We start from the raw sequence: 22,537 nt of genomic DNA on the forward strand, positions 1-22,537 counted from the left end.
AGGATTTAAGAAATCAAACACCTGTGTATTTCAAAATATTTCATCCAAAGAGTAAAACAAGAGCGCACAGATTGGGTAGGGATATTTATCAATGACACAATTGACAAAGGACTCATTACCAAAATCTACAGAATTCCACAATACCACAAGAAAAAAAAATAACCCTCTTTAAAGGTGGGTAAAGGACCTGAATAGACAATTTACAAAGGATGACACTTGAAAGGCTAATAAGCACATGAAGAAATGCTCTCATTCACTAGTCATGGAGTAAATGCAAATTACAACAATGTTATATTCACAACAAAAGCCTAATATTATTTAAAATCCAAACAAAAAAAAAACCAGAACAACAAATTCAGGCGAGGATGTGGAGAGATTGGAACTCTCATATACTGCTGGCGGGCTTGTAAATATAACCAATGTGGACAGCACTATAATTCCTAAAACAACTGGAATATAAATACCATATGATCCAGCAATATCCACAATTCAGCAATATAATTCCTAAAACAACTGGAATATAAATACCATATGATCCAGCAATATCCCCCCCAAAAAATGAGACAGATCATGAATACATGTATGCTCTCCCATGTTCATTGCAGCAGAGTTCACAATAGCAAGAAATTAGAAAGAGCCCAAATTTCCATCAGTAAAAGAGTGGATTAAAATAAAAATAACTTTGGGTACCTTTAACCCAAGAATTTAAGGCCAAAATTACATGGAAGGTGAAAAAACAAGGCAAGATATTACAAAATAATAATTTATACAATATCAAGGGCTCATGCAGGAGGGGGGAACAGGGAGGGAGGGGAAAAATAAGAGGACCTGATGACAAGGGCTTAAGTGGAGAGCAAATGCTTTGAAATGATGAGGGCAATGAATGTATAGATGTGCTTTACACAATTGATGTTTGTCTGGATTGTGATAAGAGTTGTAGAGCCCCTAATAAAACATTAAATAAAAGAATAATGGAGTCAGACACAATTCATAGTAGCATGCTCACCTTAGGCCTACTTGTTGGTCCACATGGAGCGACCCGGAGAAAGAGAGCACGGGGGAAACTTTACTGTTAACCAAGTCTTATAACTACTTACCGGCATGTGATTACAGGCAACCACACCTCACAAGAAGGGGCGGCACAATAGGCATCCACATCATTGAAGGGGATGTACAATAGGCCTAAGCGTGACAGGAAGGGGATGAGCTAGGGGTGTGTATGTGACAAGATGGGTGGACCCTAGATTCAATATGGCAGCCTAGCCTTGGTCACCCTTTGGTGGGCTTGACCCCCCTCTGTGCACTCCTTCAGGGAAACAATTTACTACTATCCTTATCAGAAGGGAGAGGGTCCTACTTGTGGGATAAACAGTGGTGACTGCTTGCTCTAGATGGCTGATAACCATTAGGGAGAATGACCCCTGACCCACTCTGTTGACTTCCAAGTGTATAGTCATTCGCCACATGTAGCAAGCAGCTAAGTTCGGCATATATTGGGGGGAAACAACTTGGGAGAAATCTTCCTGTTCCCCACAGACCTATATCTGAAAACTTAGAACTAATGTTTATGGTGGTGTGGAGTGTCCTTAGACATTTACTGGCAGTGTTAGAAGAGTTTTGTAACATTACCATAACAGAGCAGAGGCTGAGTCCATGTGTTGTAAAGGACAAAGATCAAAGAAATGTGTATGCTTGAACAAGGCTGACCACAGGCTATATGAATTGGGTGGGCACAGTCTCCTTTTCTTAAACTGAGGCGCTCTGGTGTTGCAGTGGTAACGCCTTGGACTGTGATCTGAATTGTCTGCAGTTTGAAACCAATAGGAGCTTGGGACTTGTTTACCCATACATAGTTACAGTCTCAGAAAGCCACAGGGGGTCACTGTGAGTCAGCACTGACTTCATGGTAATGAGACTGGTTAATCTTAAACAATTATGTTCATATTAATTGAATCCTACTTATGCTGCCAGCTAACAGCCTTGATGTTAGCACCGATTGCATACCAATTAAGTGTGCAAGGACAGTGAATTACTGAATGTGGCTCTTCAAGCCAAAGTCTCTAACTCCTACTAAACTACCTTTCCCCACAGGAAGAAAGAGGGGAGACACTGATAGCATTCACCTGTGAGTAATTGTAACAGGAATCCCTACAATTCACTCCTGTGGTGAATAAAATAAACCCTCTGAAAAACAGGAGGATAGATCTCATTACCAGAAAGAGCCAAGAATGGAGCGCATCTGCTAGAGCAGCGGTTCTCAATCTGTGGGTCATAACCCCTTTGGGGGTCAAACGACCCTTTCACAGTGGTGGCCCGAGTCATAACAGTAGCAAAATTAGAGTTATGAAATAGCAACAAAAATAATCTTATGGGAAAAAAGAGAATTTTATGGTTGAGGATCACCACAATATGAGGAAATGTATTAAAGGGTCGCAGCATTAGGAAAGTTGAGAACCACTGCTCTAGAGTCTAGACCTAATGTCACTGCATAATGAAGCGCCTGTGACCAGAAGACACCTACAACATCAGAGCGGCAGCTTAGGCAGCAGAACCAGAATCCGAAACATGAAACAGAATCATTTGTGACACAGTGCCCTGTAACAATAACAGGCAGCTCACCCCCTGCCTGGTCAGGAATGGGTGCCCTGTAACAATAACAGGCAGCTCACCCCCCTGCCCGGTCAGGAATGGGTGCCCTGTAACAGTAACAGGCAGGTCACCCCCGGGTCAGAAATGGAAAATTTTTAAATTGCAGCCTGAAGCAGGTGTAGCCCAGCACAGGATGTTTACGCTCCCAGAAGCAGCCTAGCCTACCTACAGTATCATTTGGCAGACCACTGGGGACAAACTGACCTTAAATGTAGAACTTACTTTGTTAGACTTTAAAACTGTTTTGTTTCACTTTTCTGAGAATGCTTTGCCAGTTTCACACAAGAACTTGCCTTCCCCCTCCCCTTGCTTGGCAAGACGCCCCACAAGGAAGTATAGTAACTTCCCTTTGAAGCTGTTCGGAGCTCTCGCCTTACAGACTGAGCCTGCCTCAGTTGCTGGTGAGAGCCCAGATTCGAATCTGTCTGAATAAAGCTTTACTGTTTCCATCTCTGTTTCAGTGAGTGGTCTGGGTGAGTGTCTCGCTCGCTAACATCATTGACTTCCCAAGTACAGAACAAATAAAGCTGAGAGTTTTTACGCAGGCAACTGGCTTGTGGAGTCACGTGGCTTTAAAGCAAGTAGTGATCTAAGTGAGATGTCAGCTAAATCCCCAAGGGAAATCACACCAGTGTGTGTTAGCCAAGGATTGTAAACAATGAAATCCTATACCTGAGGAGGGAACAGTTTTAGAGCTTAAAGCCTGAGCACCAGATGTGCAGAAACCTCTGGGTGGCAGTGAAAGCTAATATACATTTCAAGAGCACCCACGGTGGAGCAAACGTCTGGTGAATGCCTTCTGATTATTGGCTGAGGATCCAGTCTTGCTATCACACAGAGGGTAATGGAAAGTAGACTAAAAGAGATGTAATTAGGTTAAAATGTAATATACTATTGGTTCTCCTTACTCTCATAAACAGTATCAGAAAGGTCTATACTGTCCTGCACTGAAGGAAGAAAGTTAGGCTTCACTGAAAACATTAGCCAAAGCAAGGCTCCTGGAACCTAGGAGACACCAACTGAAAAATTTCAGCAAGCTGATGAGGCACTGGAAGCACTCACTCATCTGTGCCAAGACATTTTGAAGACAGCTACTTGGTCAACTGACTGTAAGAGTTGCCTATTTATAACAATCCATATATTGTAGAACAATATAATTTATTAATGCAAAATGTTACTGAAGATTACACAACAATGTTCACAGCAGTACATTGGAAGGGAGCTGCCTGAAAATAAGAAGAGATTAGAAAGAGGACATGGAACAAAAGATACCATTGCTGATGTCAGATAGTATGTGCGCGGAAGTAGAGAAAACCAGAAAAATGTCTAATCTTTCGGGTATTCTTGTTTAGTCATTCTGGTACCCTCTACTAAATATATCTATTATTTGTAAATTGTTGACTACTAAAAATATCTATTACTTGTAAATTGATTTACAATATGAGCTATTTTAATAAAAGAATATTTGTTCTTTCTCAAGAGAAAGAGAATAATTTCACGTAATATTATTCTTACACATTTAATAAAACATTTTATTATTCCCTGAATACAATATATAAGCAAGATCACAGATGGTATGATCAAAATACTTAAGAACACATTTCAATATCATGAGTAATTAATGGGGTCACAGAATAAAATGTAGATATTGCATGGCTGGCACTAACAATCAGTTGAATAATCTGAAAGCTTATTCTGAAAATGCCTACCTCCTGTAGGTTACAAAATGAACAAGAAAGATACTAGAATAACAAATATATCGAAGTACTCAAGTCTTGCCAAGGATGAAAAGGCTTGGCTTACTGGTTAGGTACTGGGCTCTGCAATCCGCAGGGTCCTAAATTCCACCACCACCAGCAGCAGCTCCTTTGGAGCAAGACCAGGCTTTTCACTCTGTAAACAGTGGCAGTCTTGGAAAGCCATGAGGGGTGTCACCAAGAGTGTAAGTCCGCGGAGGCTGAATGGCAGTGAGAAAAGTAGTATTGCCATGAAAACAGAAAAGAAAAAACACACGAATCTGTTCGGTGTTGTTTGTTAGCCATCATTCGGTCATTCCTTCCCCTTGGGACAGCACGGATCCCTCTGGAGCTCGGCCTGCCTCAGAGTTCATGCCGTTCTGTCCTAAACACAATGCTGCACCACTCTCATCATAAACATCAGAATTAAATTCTACCAGTTTCTGCTGCTTATAGACCACAGAGCTGTCTTAGTTCTGTGACAAATTCAAAATAATTTAGTCCATTTTTTTATTCTGAATTGACCAGAGGTGCTCATTTTGTTTGACACTAAAAGACAAAATCTACAAATCATGATAGAGGAAGCAGCTGTTGAATTAGTTCAGCATATTAATAGAGGAGCTAAATCAAAATGAAGAAGTGAAAGAAAAAGATTTCAAATATAAACGCCCAAGAAAACAAATTTCATTCGTTAATATAGAGACATTCAATTATGGGCTGAAGCTATGCAGAGAAAATTCAAGTGGTATTACTACTTGGCATCTTGCACTAATTATCCTGCAGTTTGCCACACTGTGGTGGTTTGTGTAGAGTATCGTGGAGATTTCAAAGGCAGTTGCAGCAAACAATGATGAAGGAATCTCTGTCCCACTTCAGAGGCAGGCGCTACTGAAACCTGACGTAGAGCTTCAAAACATCGTCAGATACAGAAGCCTTAATGAACAGAAGACAGAACAGAGACAAAGATCAAAAGAGAGATTGCATTAGATAAATCTGGTGCAGAAAGCCTCTTTAGAGAATTGAAAAGCAAGGTTGTTACTTTGAGGACTGTTAACTCAAGCTATGCAATTTTCAAGGTTGTTACCTCAAGCTATGGTATTTTCAAATACTTCAGATGCATGTGAAAGATGCACATTGAATAAGGTAGACCAAAGAAGAATTGATACAGTTGAATTGTGCTGCTGGAGAAAAATATTGAAAGGACAAACATTCTGTCTTGAAAGAAGTACAGCCAGAGTGTCCTTTAGCCAAAGTCAAGGGTGGCAATATTTCAGCTGACCGACTTTGGAGATGTCTGGAGAGACTAATCTCTGGAAAAGGACATCATGGCCTGTAATGTAGAGGGGCAGTGACAGAGAGGAAGGCCCCTAATGAGATGGACGGACACAGGGGCTGCAACAATGGGCGCAGGCATGGGGACAATTGTGAGGATGGCTCAGGAGCAGGCTGCGCTTGGTCCTGTTTTACACAGAATGCTTTCGGTTTCAACCTACTCCATGGCACCCAACTGGGAAAAGGAAACAAGCAATCTGCTAATTAAGTGTGGAGTTAACAGGATTCATAGTTTAACACACTATTCAGTTTTGGCATCTTTATCAGAAAAATAACACACTTGATTTGTGCAGAATACAGTTTATCACGCTCAGGGTATATTATAATATTATATTCAATGGGTTCAAACAGACTACTTGTGTATAGATATATGTAAACGTGTGAATATTTATGACAAATCTAGTCAAAATTTTCAAAGAGAAAAATTTGTAAACTACTGTTATATACATTTGTCATCAAATATCATTAATAACCATAGAACAAAAAGACTTAGACTAAGAGGAAAAGTTTAACTTAAATGATATTTTGAAAAATTCTGGTTTTGTATCTAATACTCCCCTCCCCCAAAATAAAAAGCTGTCTTTCTGAGTTCTGAAAACACACTAAAAGTCTCAATGTCACTGTCTTTTCAGACACTAATGAGACAATGTTATTTGGGACCGATTTGGATCCATTCACTTTATTTTCCTGAGAAACATCTACTACATATAAGCCCAAGTTCTTCAATTATCAATAATGGATTTTAATTATTCATGCTGAGCATAGATACTCACCAGGGTTGCCCATAATTGCCAGTGTGAATCAATCTAATACACAGTCACTGGTGGGTTATATTAGTCATAATAACATGGTATCATGATATCATCATCAGAATTACTATTCATTTAGAAGTAGAAATTAGGAGTGACAATCATTCATATATGACTTTAAAAAAATAAAAGTAATTTTTACCTAATATTTACTACACTAAATTACTACTGGACACTTTAAGAGTTTACATTTTTAAATATATGCTCAAAATAACACTATATATAAAAACATCAAAATAATAATTGGAATTTAATTTTTAAAATCTTCAGTCTCAAGGCTACATTTATTTAAGAGGATGTGTTGTTAATTGTTCAAATGCCCTGGTGGCACAAGGGCTATATGCTGGGCTTTGGGACATCAGTGTTAGCACACCAGTCATTCTGCAGGTGAAAGATGTAGGAGCAGACTTTCATAAATATTTACATCCTTGGGTACTTTAGGGTTGCTATGAGTCAGAAATGACTCAATGGTAACATATTTTATTTGTTGTTGCTGTTGTTATTAAGTGCATGCATTCTTGTTGTTACTAGTTACTAATGAATTTAAAACAGATATCCATGTGGTACAGTGACCACATGCTGCAATGGTTCCATATGATTCCTTCACTATAATCTTTACGGAAAAGTTTGCTGAATACGTTAGACCCAGTCAACTAGAGAAATCAAATCACTGACACTCATGTATGTGTAAGAGAGAGAGTTTTATATAAAAGAGAAATTGTGTATTGAGAGAACATCCCATCCCAGGCCAGATCAAGCTCTTAAGTTCAATATTAGCCCATATGTCTGATATTAGTCCATAGATTCCTCTTCAGACTCACGCAACACATGCAAAGATGCCAAATAAAGGAAGATCACAGGCCAGTGGGTGGAAAGACTTGTGGATACCATGCTGGTGGAAGCATCTCAGTGCTGTCTCCTCTAGCTCTCTGAGTGTCTCACCCACAGGAATGTGAAGCAGAGAGGGAGTGTGGCCCATCTCAATGGAAAAGCAGAGGAAGTTCCCAGGACCCTCATGAGAAGGCCATGCCCACAAGGAGGCATCATCAGGCTGTGCCCTGATTGACAGGCTAGAACCCACCCCTAGACCTACTTATCAAGTGGACATGAAATTATGTAACTACCATAGAACACCCCTGTCAACTTGACACTTTCACACAATTCTTTATCCATACATATTTTTAAACAAAACAATAGTATAATTATATTTGTGCCTAACAGTACAAAACTGAAATGTATATAACTCAAAATGTGTCAGTCTCATTTAAACATAATTCTCTATAGGGAAACAAAACAAATATATTCTATACTTTACAATTTCAGTTATGTGAACACCAACACCATAATCCTATAATCCTAATAACATATTACCCCACCTTTAAAAGTTTGTAAGCTGGCCACTTCATGCCTTTATCCTCCCCATTTTGAGTAATCAATTTTTATACTGCCCACTTCTATCAAACCAGTACTCTGAGGAGACAAGATATGGGCTGCCTCCCTTAGCTTCACCATGGTGCCCATAGACCTTTTGACCAGGGGCCCTACCACAAATTCTCAATAACCCTAGACCCCTTGGACAAGGTCATGAACTTCAGACTTGCCAACCCCTTCTTGTCTTCTCCTCTAGTCCCTGTGAAGGCACATGTCCTGAGCATTCAAAGTACATTAAAAGCTTATCTTTAGAGAGCCTTCTTTGAAGGCATATCCTACACCCATTTAAAGATCCAACTTAATAGCTAAAGGCAAGTTGGCTTACAAATTCTCTATTTTCATTTCCCAATAATCACTGACATCAATCATTATATCAATAAAAATAGTCAAAAGAAAGCAGTATAAAACTAGCATAGTTGGACACTAAATTCAACCCTTAAGATAGTCAAATTTTATCCTTATGTGTCCTATTGCAATCCATATCTAAGCCTCTGATTCCATCAAGTCGGGACAGGGCTTTCTGTCAGCCATTTTGACCTACTGTCAGCCATTTTGACTAAGCAGCATGGTCTCTAAGAAATTCAAGGGACAATTTAATCCCCTGAGCTCAAATTTTACATGTATTTTCACTTTTGCCATTTTATTCATGAATAACTAAAGACAACAACCAAGGAAAAGAACCAAAATTTTAACTTCCCAAATCCTTTCCAGGAATAACCCAGTAAGCAGCATGGTCATATCTGACCTCTGGCTAGCCAAAGAAGAGAAGTTACCATGAGGCAGAGGCCAAACACCCATGCACTCTCCACCTTTATGATTCGTTCCTCTAGTACGCCACTAAAAGGTACCATACTGTGTTAGGTCGGGTTGTCTAGAGAAACAAAGCCAGAGACACACATATGTGTAAGAGAGGGTTTTATATAAAAGAACAATAGTATATCGATGAAACATGCCAGCCCAGTTCAGGTCAAGTGCATACATCTGATATTAGCCCATATGTTGGGTACTAGTCCATAAATTTCTCTTCAGACTCACACAGCACATACAATGATGCCAAATGAAGGAAGATCACAGGCTGATGGTTGAAAACTCCTATGGATCCAGTGGCATTGGAAGTATCACAGGTCTGTCTCCACAGGTCTCTGCTGCATGGCTCATTAAGGTTTCAGCATAGCTACACATGGCTTGTCCATAGAAAGACGAAGGCTGAGAAAGAGGAAGTTTCCAGAATCCTCATGACAAGGCCATGTCCACAGGAGGCATCATCAGAATGTGACCTAATTGACAGGCTAGTCTCCATCCCTTATTCACTCATAATACCCTTAAATTGACATGAGATTATTCCTTCCACAATACACTGGGTTGTTTTGAACCACCAACCTTTTGGTTAACATTGTAAAACAAACTTTGCTGCACCCAAATTCCTATTAAGTGAGACCTGGTGGTGTAATAGATTATGCATTCAGCTGCTAATCATGAAATTAAGGCTTTGAATCCACCAGCCACAATTTAAGAAAAAACTGCTGTTCCTGTAAGGATGCTGAGACTCTGAAATCTACAAGGGCAGTTCTACGCGGTCCCACAGGATGACAGTGAGTTTGGTTTAGTTTTTGAGGGCTGACATAGTATCAGCTACTAAATAAAATGCTGTCTTTTGTATCCAACCATGCGACCACTAGAGAAAATTGATGATTACTGCAAAGGAAACTCTATGGGATAATTTACCCCCTTATTTGGGGTGCTATGAACCGGAACTAACTCTAGGGCATCCAATAAAAAAACAGCAGTATGAGACAAATACAACATTCAATTCTTCATGGATACTCATGCAATTCTCAAACCATCCTGATCAAAGGAAATAAATATTCTCTTAAGTTGAAAAAAAAAAGGAAATTGAGTAAGGAAATTGTTCCTGTGTTACCAAACATGTTTATATTAATTTAGGATTACTTCTATCACTAAAACTCTCTCAAGTCTCTGTATAAATTTCCTGGATGAGCCCTGCATTGTATAAAATTGACAATTTTTGTTTTCTTCTGATGATTGCTTCTCAAAGCTGTCAGTTATGTTATCCCAGTAAATATGTGTCTATAAATGCTAATTTATAGTTATTTTGATAATTACATAGCACTAGAAGTCAGAATTCCTTTCTATCCATCACAAATTGCAAACCAGACAAGAAAACATATTAACAGAAGTTCACATTATACACTTTCTCAAATGTACTAAAATTCAAATTGACAAAAGCAACCTGAATATTGGACTAAATTAGCAAAACTCTCCAAATTCTAGACAGTGCTTTAATTTAGTTAATCTCAGAATAGGCAGTACAATAATTTATGCACTGCATATAAGATAATATTTAATTTTCAGTTTCAAAAAATATTCTTGAAGATGTTAACACACTTAGAAGTGAAGGATAAAATTTGAATCTAAATACCTAAGTTTTATCAGAGAAAGAAAAAAAGAAACTACTGAATAAACTATCTTAAACACAGAAAAGACATAGCTGATTAAAAGGCCGTGCCTCTTATTTCTCGGTGAGATACTGAATGCCTTTTGCTTAATGAAACGATGGAGATACCTTTAAAATAACAACTTAAAAGCAATATAATCATCTTTTTATAAAAAGAAGGTTTTGATATGGAATGAAACTGTTTGTTGCATGTGATTTTATCAACTCAGCAGACTATAGTCATGTTCTGTGATTAAAACTGTAGCTCTAATTTGTACACCATCAATAGCAATCATTGTAGTAAAAACTAAATATGGCCTCTGAGATTATTATATCTTATTGGAATTTAAACTTAATTTATCAAATAAATTATCTAACTAGAAAAATTAATTGGAGGGTAATATATCTTCATGTAGAGCAATGCTAAATTTATTTTAAAAGTCAAAGATACATTAAAATAATTCATGGTTAACTAATTTTTAGGTGAAAATAAAATTGAGAGTATATGAGTAAAAAAGTAATTTGTCTCTGCTTTTAAGGGTTCCTACAGATGCAAGAGAGAATGTCCTGAGCTTTCTGCCTGCCTGCCTGTGGCAGCCATGATTGAATAGGGGAGGACAGTGTAAAAACAAAACAAAACAAAAAACCACTACTTTGTCTCCACAATTTTAAACTCTCAAGATTTAAGCCAAATCTTGCCATATCTTAAGATATGCCAGCCAAATACTTATAAAACAAACACATTAGAACTTAATTTGAACTTTCATACGAGCAATTGATAGTTCGTTGCACAGTCAACCCTTTGAGTCTCCTGACTGATGACACTGAGCTTCTCCACCAGTTCATGTCACAGATGAAGTCAACTCAACTCCTGTGTATTTCATCTGTCAAGTTCCACATGAATATTGTTGCTGCCATTATTGCTAGTTCTGACGCATAGTGGCCCTATGTATAACACAAAAAAACACCGCCTAGTCCTTTGGCACCCTCAAAATTGTTATGTTTGAGCACATTATTTCAACCACTCTGTCACTCTATCATGTCCAAGATCTTTAAGTTTTTCATTGACCCTCTACTGTACTCTATAAAGAATGATGTCTTCCACTGACAACATGTCCATAGTAGATGAGATGGAATCTTGTAATCCCTGTTTGTGTTTATTCCAAGACAGATTTATATAGTTGCCATTTATTTTATTGCAAAAAAATGAGAAGATAATTGTAACAAATAAGTTATTTATAGGCCATGGAAGATTCTATTGTGTGATCTGTGTTGTTTTTCTCACCAAGGCCATATTTTCCAACTACTGAACCTTTCTCTGTTTTCCAACGTCCATATTCTAAACAGCAATAACTCTAAGTGTATTTGGACAGCAGGCTTAATCAAATGATACTGCAGAAGTTGGAAAAGGTCTACAATTTCTTCTTTCACTTTCGTGTTTTCTGAATAAATATGGATACTCACTGCTCTTCCGTGTAGGTGTATTAGTCTATCATGGAGACCATTGTACTTCAGGGTGGATCGCAAAATGTTATTTTTATGATTAATGTGGTTTCTCTTCAATTTGTCACTTCAGGCATAGTAGACCATAACTTTTCTGATTCAAAATGGACATTTCCCTAGTATTGGTAATTAGTTACTCATTTCTTTTCTGGCCAGGATTCTTCTATGATAATCTTCCTTATCATCTTAACAGGGCCTGCCCAAGTTTATGCAAGCCATTCATTCTCATAAAGAAGTGCTGGATGTTATTTGTAATCTAGGAGAATTTCTTATTAAAATCTGTGAAGGCGTATGCCAGTTGGTATTGTGACTTATTTATTATGGCTCTTCTTGCTATAAACTTGGTAACTGACACCAAAGTACTGGATGAGGCATGAAGATTGAAAGTAGTTCCTCTTTTTAAAGTAAGTTTAGGGTAGACACTGCCAGGATTGTATGATTCAATCGTGACTGATTGTTAACAAGGTTAATTGTGATTATAAAACTTGGAATGCTCAAAGAACAAAAAGTCATATCATTGCTGCACACCTCCATCATACGATCACCGAAGACAAACGGGTGCATAAGCAAATGTGGCGAAGAAAGCTGATGGTGCCCGGCTATCGAAAGAGGTAGTGTCTGAGGTCTTAAAGGCTTGAAGGTGAACAAGCGGTCATCTAGCTCAGAAGCAATAAAGCCCACATGGAAGAAGCATGAGGTGCCAAAGGGATCAAGTATAAGGCATCATGCAAAAAAAAAAGTATATGTGTGTGTGTGTGTGTGTGTGTGTGTGTGTGTGTGTATGCCATAGTGAATGAAGGGGGAAGTGCAGAGTGGAGACCCGAGGCCCAAGTGTCGACCATTGGAGATCCCCTTATAGAGGGGTTTAGGAGAGGAGATGGGTTAGTCAGGGTGTGATGTAGTACTGATGAAAAAACAGCTTTCCCCCAGATCCTGGATGCTTCCTCCCCCCAACTACCATGATCCGAATTCTACCTTGCAGGACTGGATAGGGCAGAGGTTGGAGGCACAGGGAATTCAGGGTAGATGATACTTTCAGGACCAGGGGTGTGATGGGTGATACTGGGAGAGTGGAGGGTGAGTGGTTTGGAAAGGGGGAACTGATTACAAGGATCCACATGTGACCTCCTCCCTGAGAGATGGACAGCAGAGAAGGGGGGAAGGGAGGCTCCGGATAGGGCAAGATATGACAAAATAACAATCTGTGGATTATCAAGGGCCCATGAGGGAGGGGGGAGCGGGGAGGGAGGGGAAAAAAAAGAGGACCTGATGCAGAGGGCTTAAGTGGAGAGCAAATGTTTTGAGAGTGTTTAGGACAATGCATGTACGGATGTGCTTTATACAATTGATGTATGTATATGTGTGGATTGTGATAAGAGTTGTATGAGCCCCTAATAAAATGTTTTTAAAAAAATACCTAACCAACTTTGTAAAGTTAAAGTTAAAAGCCTTAAAAAAAAAACTTGGAATGCTAACAGGGGCATTGGAAGACACTCGAGTGGCACTGCTGGTGCTAACCACAAGGTCAGTGAGTGGTTCAAACTCACCAGAAAGATGAAACTATCTGTTTCCATTAAGATTTACAGCCTGAGAACCATTATTTAAGGTCCCGGTGAGTCGGAATCCACTCAAGAGCTGTAGGTTTGCTTTCATGTTTGAGTGGCACAATAATTTGGTGTTGTGTCAATATGGCTGGACAAGAATCCTCAGTATTGTGGAAGTTAGGCTTTCCCTAGAAGCTACAGGTGATGTCTTCTTGCCTAATGATATGGCCTTAGGAGTACAGCCTATTCCAATCCATAAAATTCTATCTGTGGAGAACTGCATCTTTCTCTCATCGTCATCCCGTTGGCCTGGATCCTGCATCTGCTTCATTAGGACTTAGGCCACAGTCCATCGTATGGCCTCCATTCCTGGGAGCTATTGGCAGCGTGCTATCTTACCAGACTTTGATCCATTCAATTCTGCTGTTTAGTACTCCCTTATAATACCTGAACATGTATTTCCCTGGATGCTTATGGCTGACCTTCTGACTTCATAGTTCTTCTTCATATGACTTTTGTCTCTGTTCTAAATTAAGTGGAAAATATCCAAAGTTTGAGAGTTTCTTCTTCTTGCATGTCACTTGTCTCCTTGACCTTATTTCTTTATTTATATCCCTCGTACAGAATCGTCACTAGTCACATTTTCAAACAAAAATAACATTTAATCCTAAAGAGTACAACAAGGTACAAAAGAACAAAATGCAACAATTTTAAATATTCTTACTGATGCAGCTATTTGGAATGATTTTAGAGTTTTGTTTATCAAGATTTTAAATAACGAAATATAGATCTCTTAAATTCACTTTTTTATAGTTCCTTGCCAGGTATTATGTATAACAATGAAAACATGTAGATAATGGCTAGACAGAGTTATAAAAATCTCATAGTTTTATGAAATTCTATATTCCAGTGATAATCTGGATACGCACACATTTATGTTTTTTAAATGTTAGATGGATTGGAGTAATACTTACCTTGCAATCTGTTGTGATAATAACTAAAGAGCATTCTAGGTGATCCATATTGCTTGAGTATTCTGAATTGGTATATTAGAGATAACATTGAAGGTCTCTTTTTGAGAAAGATTTTGAATATAGTTCCCTATTTTATTTTTATTGCCAGAAATAACTGTGCCATTAACAAGTGCAATGTAGACTGTAGACGGGTTTATGAATTATGTATTCCTGACAAAGGAGATTGGAGGGTTGGGTATTTGAGAATGTTGCTGGTTTCTTTCTCTTCTTCGTGAAATGACTGAACGCTATTTCTCAAGTAGACGAGAAATCAAGGTGTTTTCTTGTAAAGCATCTAAGTTGTCAGAACAAAGATTTTACATTAACATCGAAATTTAAACAATCCTTTTTTAAACTTCTTAATCCCCCAAAGACATTTTCAAAATACTTTCTGGATTAGCTCACTGATTTCTGATTTTTGGGGGCCAATTCACAGGTTTAGAGCACAGCAGACACATTTATTCTCCTTCACAGCAATGGTCAAATAGAAGAGAAACAACGAAACTGTTATAGATTTATGCGTCACCTAAAACAACTTAATATAAGAAAGTGGCATCGACCTTTGAAGAAAATCTGGTTCATACCAACTATTTAATTTGACAAAATTTAGTTAAATTAAGTACTTTCCTGAACCTGTTCCTAGGCCTAATTAAATAAAGTGAATCTTTAATTTTCAAGGTCAAAGACTTTTCAGTTTGGTATTCTTACTTTCTTTTTCAAATTTTCTGATATAGTGACAAGGTGAACCTCAGCAAATATTTAAGTAATGCTATGTGGGAAAATGCAGTTCTGGCTAATACTAATACACAGAATTTTCAGAAGTAAAAATTATTATCTATCAGGTCCCATAAAGGACCAGGCTCAATGGGTGCATATTGTAGGACCTCAGAGAAAAGAGGTATCAACATAGTCCCTGAATTCCTATAATAAATTATAGAATGCTTGACTTTTTTTTATTGTGGAACTGGGATGCTCTCCACTCCAGAACACACTGGAACTCACTCAACTATAATTATGTTAGGCTTAGATGCAACCTACTTCCAAACACTAGTTTCTATATAGCTAGGGCCCTTTTCACATTGATATGAGAGTAAATGGTTATAACTGACTTAAGCAAACAAAGGGGGAAAATAGAAAGAAAAAAGAGAGGGTTCTATGATTACAATTAACTTTAGAGATTGTCTGATTCAGTGCCAAATGCTTATTTAGGCCCAGGCCGACTTTGGTTATGTTTCAATGGTGCATTTCTGCTGGCGCTTTCCCACAGCATCTATTTATTTCCAGTTTACATCTTAGGATATAGCTACGCCTAAAAAAGGGGGCTTCTGTATTCCAGAAGTCTTGCGCACACAGCAGAATTGAGTCAAAATGTCCAGTTTGGGGTCATCTTTGAATATATAAAGTAGTTGCTAGAAATAGGGTAACAAACAAAGCAAAACACAAAAACCTCATCACCAGATAGCATCCACATAACCACTTTGAGAGCTGAGTGAAAGCAATTTATTAGGGTACCGTGGACTAGGTGTAGGAGATGGTGGTTTTTCATTGCTTGGGGTTTTTTGCATAAATTAAATGTGTGAATCAAGACAGATGCTGCTTAAGCAAATATATTTATCCAACACAATGTCTACACATATATATGACAATTGTGTGTGTGTATATATATATATATACACAAGGAATTATATTTATTTATATAAAATATTATTTTAAAACTTATTTATGTTTATAATAATTATGTACTATATTTTTTAATGCAAATCAAAATATATAGTCAGTGTTTATTTCTGCCTCAGATTTTTACACACATATAAAGGAATATGTTCAGTATTTACAGCCATCATTTAACGAATCTTACTTTAGTAAGTCTCATCCTTATTTATAAGAAACACAGGACTTTAATTCTAATGACTAGCATCAAGTCAGAGCAATAGAATATGCTCTTTATTTTCATGAATATCAGACACATATCAGACATATTTTAATTCTTTATCTCTAAATAATTTATTCAATTTTTATTCACAATATATTTTCCACAAATAATGGCTAGCCAAAAAGAAAAAAAAAACCCACTGTCATTAAGTCAATGCCGACTCATAGTGACCCTATATGACAAAATATAACATGCCCTCTGAGCTTACAGGAGTAGAAAGCCCTCTTTCTCCCTTGGATCAGCTGGCGGTTTTGAACCAGTGATCTTTTGATTAGCAGCTCAAACAAAACCACTCTAACACCAGGGTTCCTTTAATAATGACTATGTGTTAGAAACTAGTCCATGAATCCCTGCTTTCATTTCATAAAAAACAGTTTTTAAAAGTTATGCAGAATAAAGTGTCAGCATTAAGTGGCTACTGTAGATTCATTCATTCTTTTTTGATAAGCATCCCTAACTGTTTTTGAAATCCTACTGGTGAACTTGGTGAAATATTTACCTGCTAACTGGAAGGTTTAAAGTTCAAACCCACCAGCACCTCTCAGGAAGAAAGATGAGGCAGTTTGCTTCTGTCAAGAGATTACAGCCTCAGGATCCTGTGGAGCTAGTCTACTTTGGCCACATGTTGGGATAAGCCCTGATTGGCTAGTCTACTTTGTCCCACATGCTAGGATAAGCTGTGATTGGCTCCACAGCATTCTGGTTTATTTTTATTTTGTTTTAGCGAGGAGGTGTTTTTTTTTACATTTTTAAGTAAAATGTTATATTCATATTATATTCATATTTTACATGTACATGGGAGAACATTTTAAACTGTGGATTTTATTAATAAACACAATAGAATATAAGAATAGTGATTTATTAGAAAGAAAAATTTAAAGCTGAACTGCCTTTCGGTGATTCCACATTAATTTAATTTCAGATTCCAGAGTAAAGTCAGCTTCTAGATTCATCCCGTTAGACTCTCATTATCGATAAGGCTCTGGTTTAATATTATATAATAAATCTAAAGTCCACATATTTGAAGACTAAGGAAAATACATTCAAATTCCCCTGTAGAACAGCATGCCTCAATACTTTAGCAAACATAATTTCTGAGTGGTTCTAAAGTAGCGACTACCATGAAACGGGACAGGGCAAAGGAACATCCCACTGTATTAGTCTTAAGGTCCCCATGAGTCGGTGCAGCAACAGTGATAAATGATGCCGCTGCATGGAATGTCGTGGGTAAGGTTCACGGAGGTTATGCAAACTAGAAATTTGTGTGATTCAAACTTTAAGAGCAAGATTTTTCTGGGTCTAATATTGTAGAAGTTAATGAGCCCGACTGTTAACTTATTTACATAATTATCATCACAGTGAGTTTTCTATTTCCATTCTCACTGCACTTACAGAAGCAGTTGCAGTATTAACACACCCAGTGACCCAGGCAGCTGCTCTTCCTTCTTGAAGGAAGCTAACTAGTCTGCAGTTGTATAGAGCGAGAATTCTAATTCTGTGCACTGCGCAAATGTGCTTTTTGTTCCTCCTTTCGATCTTGTGAAACTCAGAGACTGATTGCAAATTTGCTGCTTTTAAATTAAGGTACGTATAACTCCAAAAGCAGCAGCAAAGTCATTAGTTGTGACGTTTTGCACAGACAAAATATTCCCAGTAATGCACATGAATGCATTTGAAAACTTGCTGAAGGGACCTGCAGCAACTCATAAAAACATAGGTCCTGGAAATTTCTAAAGCATTGATCTGTGATCCAAGATATATATATATATATATATATATATATATATATATATATATATATATATATATATATAGTCATTATCATGATATTTAATTGACTCTATTACTAAATATATTGTCATAGTAGAAATCTGCAACAGAAGGCAAACACGAATACTTCCCATTTTATAGAGAAGTTATAAGATTTCACCTAGCCAAAGACAAAAAGCTAGCAAGACATGAAACAAGCCTGGAGTCCATTCAGGTTTGGCTCTCCTGGGTTGCACTGTAAAAGTACTTGTTCTTTTAATAAAAAATTATGCAACCTATCTGATTTAGAATCTCAAAATTTGATCAGACAAAAGTATATTAGATGGAAACTTATGTAAATTATTTTAAAATAATTAAATTCTCACCCTGATTGAAGGGTTTGCCTGGACTCCAAGTGCGGAAATAATCATCCTAAAGGGGAAAATAATGTAAATTAGATGCGTGTTATCGATACAGTATAAATGTGTAAATTATAAAGTAAAATATGAAATATAGAAGCTGTATACGAACCTCTACTTCCTGCAATGGCAGCAGCAAATTATAAAAATAAGAAAGAAGAGAAAAAGAATAGTTATCAAAAGAGAACACAGTGCTTACATATTCTAGTAATGTCTCCCATTAAATGTGTGTCTTTCCTTGCACATCAATGTTTACTATAGCGATTTAACTATTTTAAATTGCCCCTTCAACATTTTAATTTAATACTTTCAATTGCAATTCAATGTTTACTATAACATACAGTTAATTACCCGAAGTTAATATGCTATAAAATCTTACCCATTTCCAATTATATGGGTTCATTTCCCACTAGTATAATAGTAATTAGAACCATTAATAAAACAGAGAAAATACCAAATGATTCTGCAATAACCTGTATAGTATGAAAGTATTTTACGCAAATAATCTGCATGTTAATTGAATACCTAAAGATTTGATCAAAATGCAATTGGGGTCTTAAACTGAAGTGCACACATCGTTAAATCCTATCTCACATTTAAATCATCTATATGAAAAAATTTCAAACCAATATATTTACCACACACTTAAGTGACTATGACTACTATACAAAAAAATTGGTATTATTTAGACTGAAAATTATTTAAATCCAAAATTGACTGTCTATTTTATCTAATGCTTTGATTACTCTAAAAATCTTATACATTACTTCATCTATACCAATTTTTACTGTTGATATTAATATGCAGTTTTCCGTAAAGTGGCCTGTCATAACAGTGGCATATTGCCCCTTGATGTAAGATGTTTGGGTCCATATCCTTAATCACTAATATCAGGCAAGCATAGCAGCCCTTGGTTGGTTTTCTGAGGTAACTCTTTACAGGAACAGACACCTCATCTTCCTTACATGCAGTGACTGGTGGGTTTGAACTACCGAACTTTTGGATGGAAAGTGCAACATTTACCCAACAGTGCCACGAAAACTTCTTAGTCTTATTACTGTTAGATGCCTCACATCTTGTTCCAACTCATACAGACCCAATGTACAACAGAATAAAATACTGCCCGGTCCTGTGCCAGCCTCGCAAGAGTTCTTAGGTTTTAGACCTTTGTTGCAGACACTGCATCAATCACATCTTACTGAAGGTCTTCCTTTTTCTGCCTCATTATCTTATCAAGCATAATGTCCTTCTCGAATGATTAGTCTCTCCTAACAACATGTCCAAAAGTACACATTACTCTTGCCTCAAAGGAGTACTGTGAACACTTTTCTAGAAAAGACCTGTCAGTTCTTCTAGCAGCTCATAGTCCCTCCAACTAACACCATAGATACTTCTTTGGTTTTCGTTATTCAATGCTCAACTTTCCCATCCATATTGTGTGAGTGAAAATATCCCGCCTTGGGTCAGGCACACCTTAGTCATCGAAGTAAAATAGTTGATTTTCAACAATGCAGAGGTCATAGGCAGCAGATAGACCCAATGCTAGGTGTCCCCCCCCCCTCAGTTTTATTACAACTTCAACCATATGTCATAAAATTCAATAATTCAATCATATCAAGAAGTGTTGTACAATTATCACCATGGTCAGTTCTAGAACATTTTCTTCTGCAATGGGTCCATTGAACTCATGACTGCTGCTTCCATGAGCATTTCCCCCACTTATCATGATGTTACCTACCGGTCCAGTTGTGAGCACTTCAGTCTTTACAATAAGTTCTAATTCTACATGGAAGTCCACCATCCTTGATGTTCATCAACAAGTGCTTTGAGTCTTCCTCACAGCAAGCAAGATTTTGTCATATGCACACTGCAGGCTGTAAACAAGCCTTCCTCTAATCCTGATGCCATATTCTTCTTCATGTAATCCATATAATTCAGATAATGTTTACTTGATCAGTGTACAAATCCAATACGTATGGTGAGAGGGCGCAACCCTGATGCAGACCTTTCCTGATTTTAAGCCATGCAGTATTATTCCCTTGTTCTGTTTTCACAATTGCCCCTCGATCCATGTACAGGTTCAACATGAACACAATGTAGTCTTCTGTGTTCCCATTTTCTTCAAGGCTGTACATAATTTATTATGTTCCACACAAGTAAACAAAACCCATCTGATACCCCATGTCCCACAGTCTGGTCTGAATTCAGCCTGAATCTCCGGCAGCTTCCTTCAATATATTGCTGCAAATTTTGTTGGATGATAGTAAGCAAATTTTTACTTGGATGTGATAATAATTATATTATTATATAATTTGAGCATTCTGTTAGGTCACTGTGAGGATAAAGCTGTTTGTTACTTAGGAAAATGGAACCGGACCACCACCTTTCATGGCTCAAGACCTGGGAAGCATGTAGGAGGTGGGTGGGCTAGTCCAGGTGTTTCTTGGTGGGTGACTAATTAGTCCTCTGTGCCTCTGATGACCTTGCAGCTAAAAACATTGGGAGATAACTCAGTTATTTAAGACCTCTTTAAGATTCTTTTGAACTTTGCATATCCTTGTGCTTATCTTAGAATATAGTGCTTTTATTATTCAAATGTTGAGAAAGTGTGACTAGTTAAGTAACATTTGCATAGATAAGAGGTTCCGAATGTTTTTTAAAGTTCTTTGATGTTTGTTTTGTAACCATTCCCTTGTAAGAAGAGTATAAAACCAAGCTTTGAATATACCTAGCACTTCAGTCCATCAGACAGTTGTCCTCCCAATCCCATGCTCTGTACATGTCTCTTTCTTTCCCTTTCATCCGCATGCCTCATTTCAGATGCAGCTTGAGGCAGGACAGCTGGTCTAATCCTCCGCAGAAGCATGGTGACATCTCATCCCAAGGAGCTGATGAAGCAGGCCTGGGCTTTCCCTCCACCTGAGATAAAACGGACACTTTTCCTCCTGCTCCTTGGCAAAAGCTGCAGAACGCAGCCATCTGAAAACTTATCATTTACTTCATGTTCCCAACCTTGTCCTCCCCTCCTATCTGTGAACTTGATTGATAGTCATTTGTATCCTCTCAAAGAATTGTAAACTGTCCCTTTGTGTAGTCCTGGCCCAAGATGCAGGCCAAGTGCCAGAAAGGTATTTAAACCTGCCCCTAACAAAGCTTGGTGCCCAGGAGTGTCTAGCGCTTCCAGGTCACCTGTGCTCCAACTATTGTCTGTTACATTTCCTCTCATCCATAAGCTTCCTCATTTTAGCTCGGTCCCCGTGACCCGGCTCTAAGGGTCTTGCTTCATTGTCTTCCGCTTCAAACTGAACTTACATACTATCGAATGATTGGCTGTCCCATAGTAAACCCCTGAGATAACATAGAGAATGGCTCGTATCAGACTTCTTCAATCAGAAATTGATAAAAAATACAGTAAGGATATATTGGTAATTATTGTGGAGAAGGAAACCTCGAATGAAGCTTTCCTGGGCATTCTGCTCAAACTTCGCCTCGTTATCTCCAAGCACTCTCATAAAAGCAGATCTACATTCTTTGATTCTCCGAAATGTTAATGAGCAAAATGCTTTGGGTATCCCTAAAAAACTACTGGCATGAGTTTTGTTACTTTTGGTCTATTTTTTGTTTTAACTGTACCACTTACACAACCCAATGGTGATTGCTTTGGTACCTTTTGTCTTTAGAATTACACTGGAAAAGTCACACGTCACGTCCTGTTACAGTCTTCTAAGAAATGCTTTTCTGTTGTCTGATTTAAATTATCCACTGTAAAATCTGTTCAACTAGTCAATCGTCCAACTTGTCAGGAGACATCACATAAGCAGCAACCAATGGTGCGCAAGGAAGAAGTTCACATTGTAATGAATGCCTTAGTCAGAACCCAGGGCCCACAAATTGATGGAATGCCCACTGAAATGGTTCAGCAAGCAGAGGAAGCCCTGGAAGCACTCAATTGCCGGTGCCCTGA

At 37.8% G+C, this 22,537-nt stretch overlaps 1 protein-coding gene across 5 annotated transcripts in view; it reads right to left on the reverse strand.

Annotated features, from left to right (window-relative positions):
• Nucleotides 1–22,537, reverse strand: part of SPOCK3 (SPARC (osteonectin), cwcv and kazal like domains proteoglycan 3) — a 416,201-nt gene that overhangs the window by 205,952 nt on the left and 187,712 nt on the right. For 3 of the 5 annotated variants that reach the window (XM_075528013.1, XM_075528011.1, XM_075528009.1), the window contains one exon: nucleotides 18,541–18,586. The exons of 1 other annotated variant lie outside the window; for it this stretch is intronic. In XM_075528013.1, the coding sequence (XP_075384128.1) occupies nucleotides 18,541–18,586 (46 nt within the window). Of the gene's footprint in view, nucleotides 1–18,540; nucleotides 18,587–18,685; nucleotides 18,695–22,537 lie in introns of all 5 variants that reach the window. One more of the 5 variants, XM_075528010.1, reaches the window with a different exon arrangement.

This window comes from Tenrec ecaudatus, chromosome 12 (genome assembly GCF_050624435.1).
Source record: "Tenrec ecaudatus isolate mTenEca1 chromosome 12, mTenEca1.hap1, whole genome shotgun sequence".
Classification (NCBI taxonomy): Eukaryota; Metazoa; Chordata; class Mammalia; order Afrosoricida; family Tenrecidae; genus Tenrec; species Tenrec ecaudatus.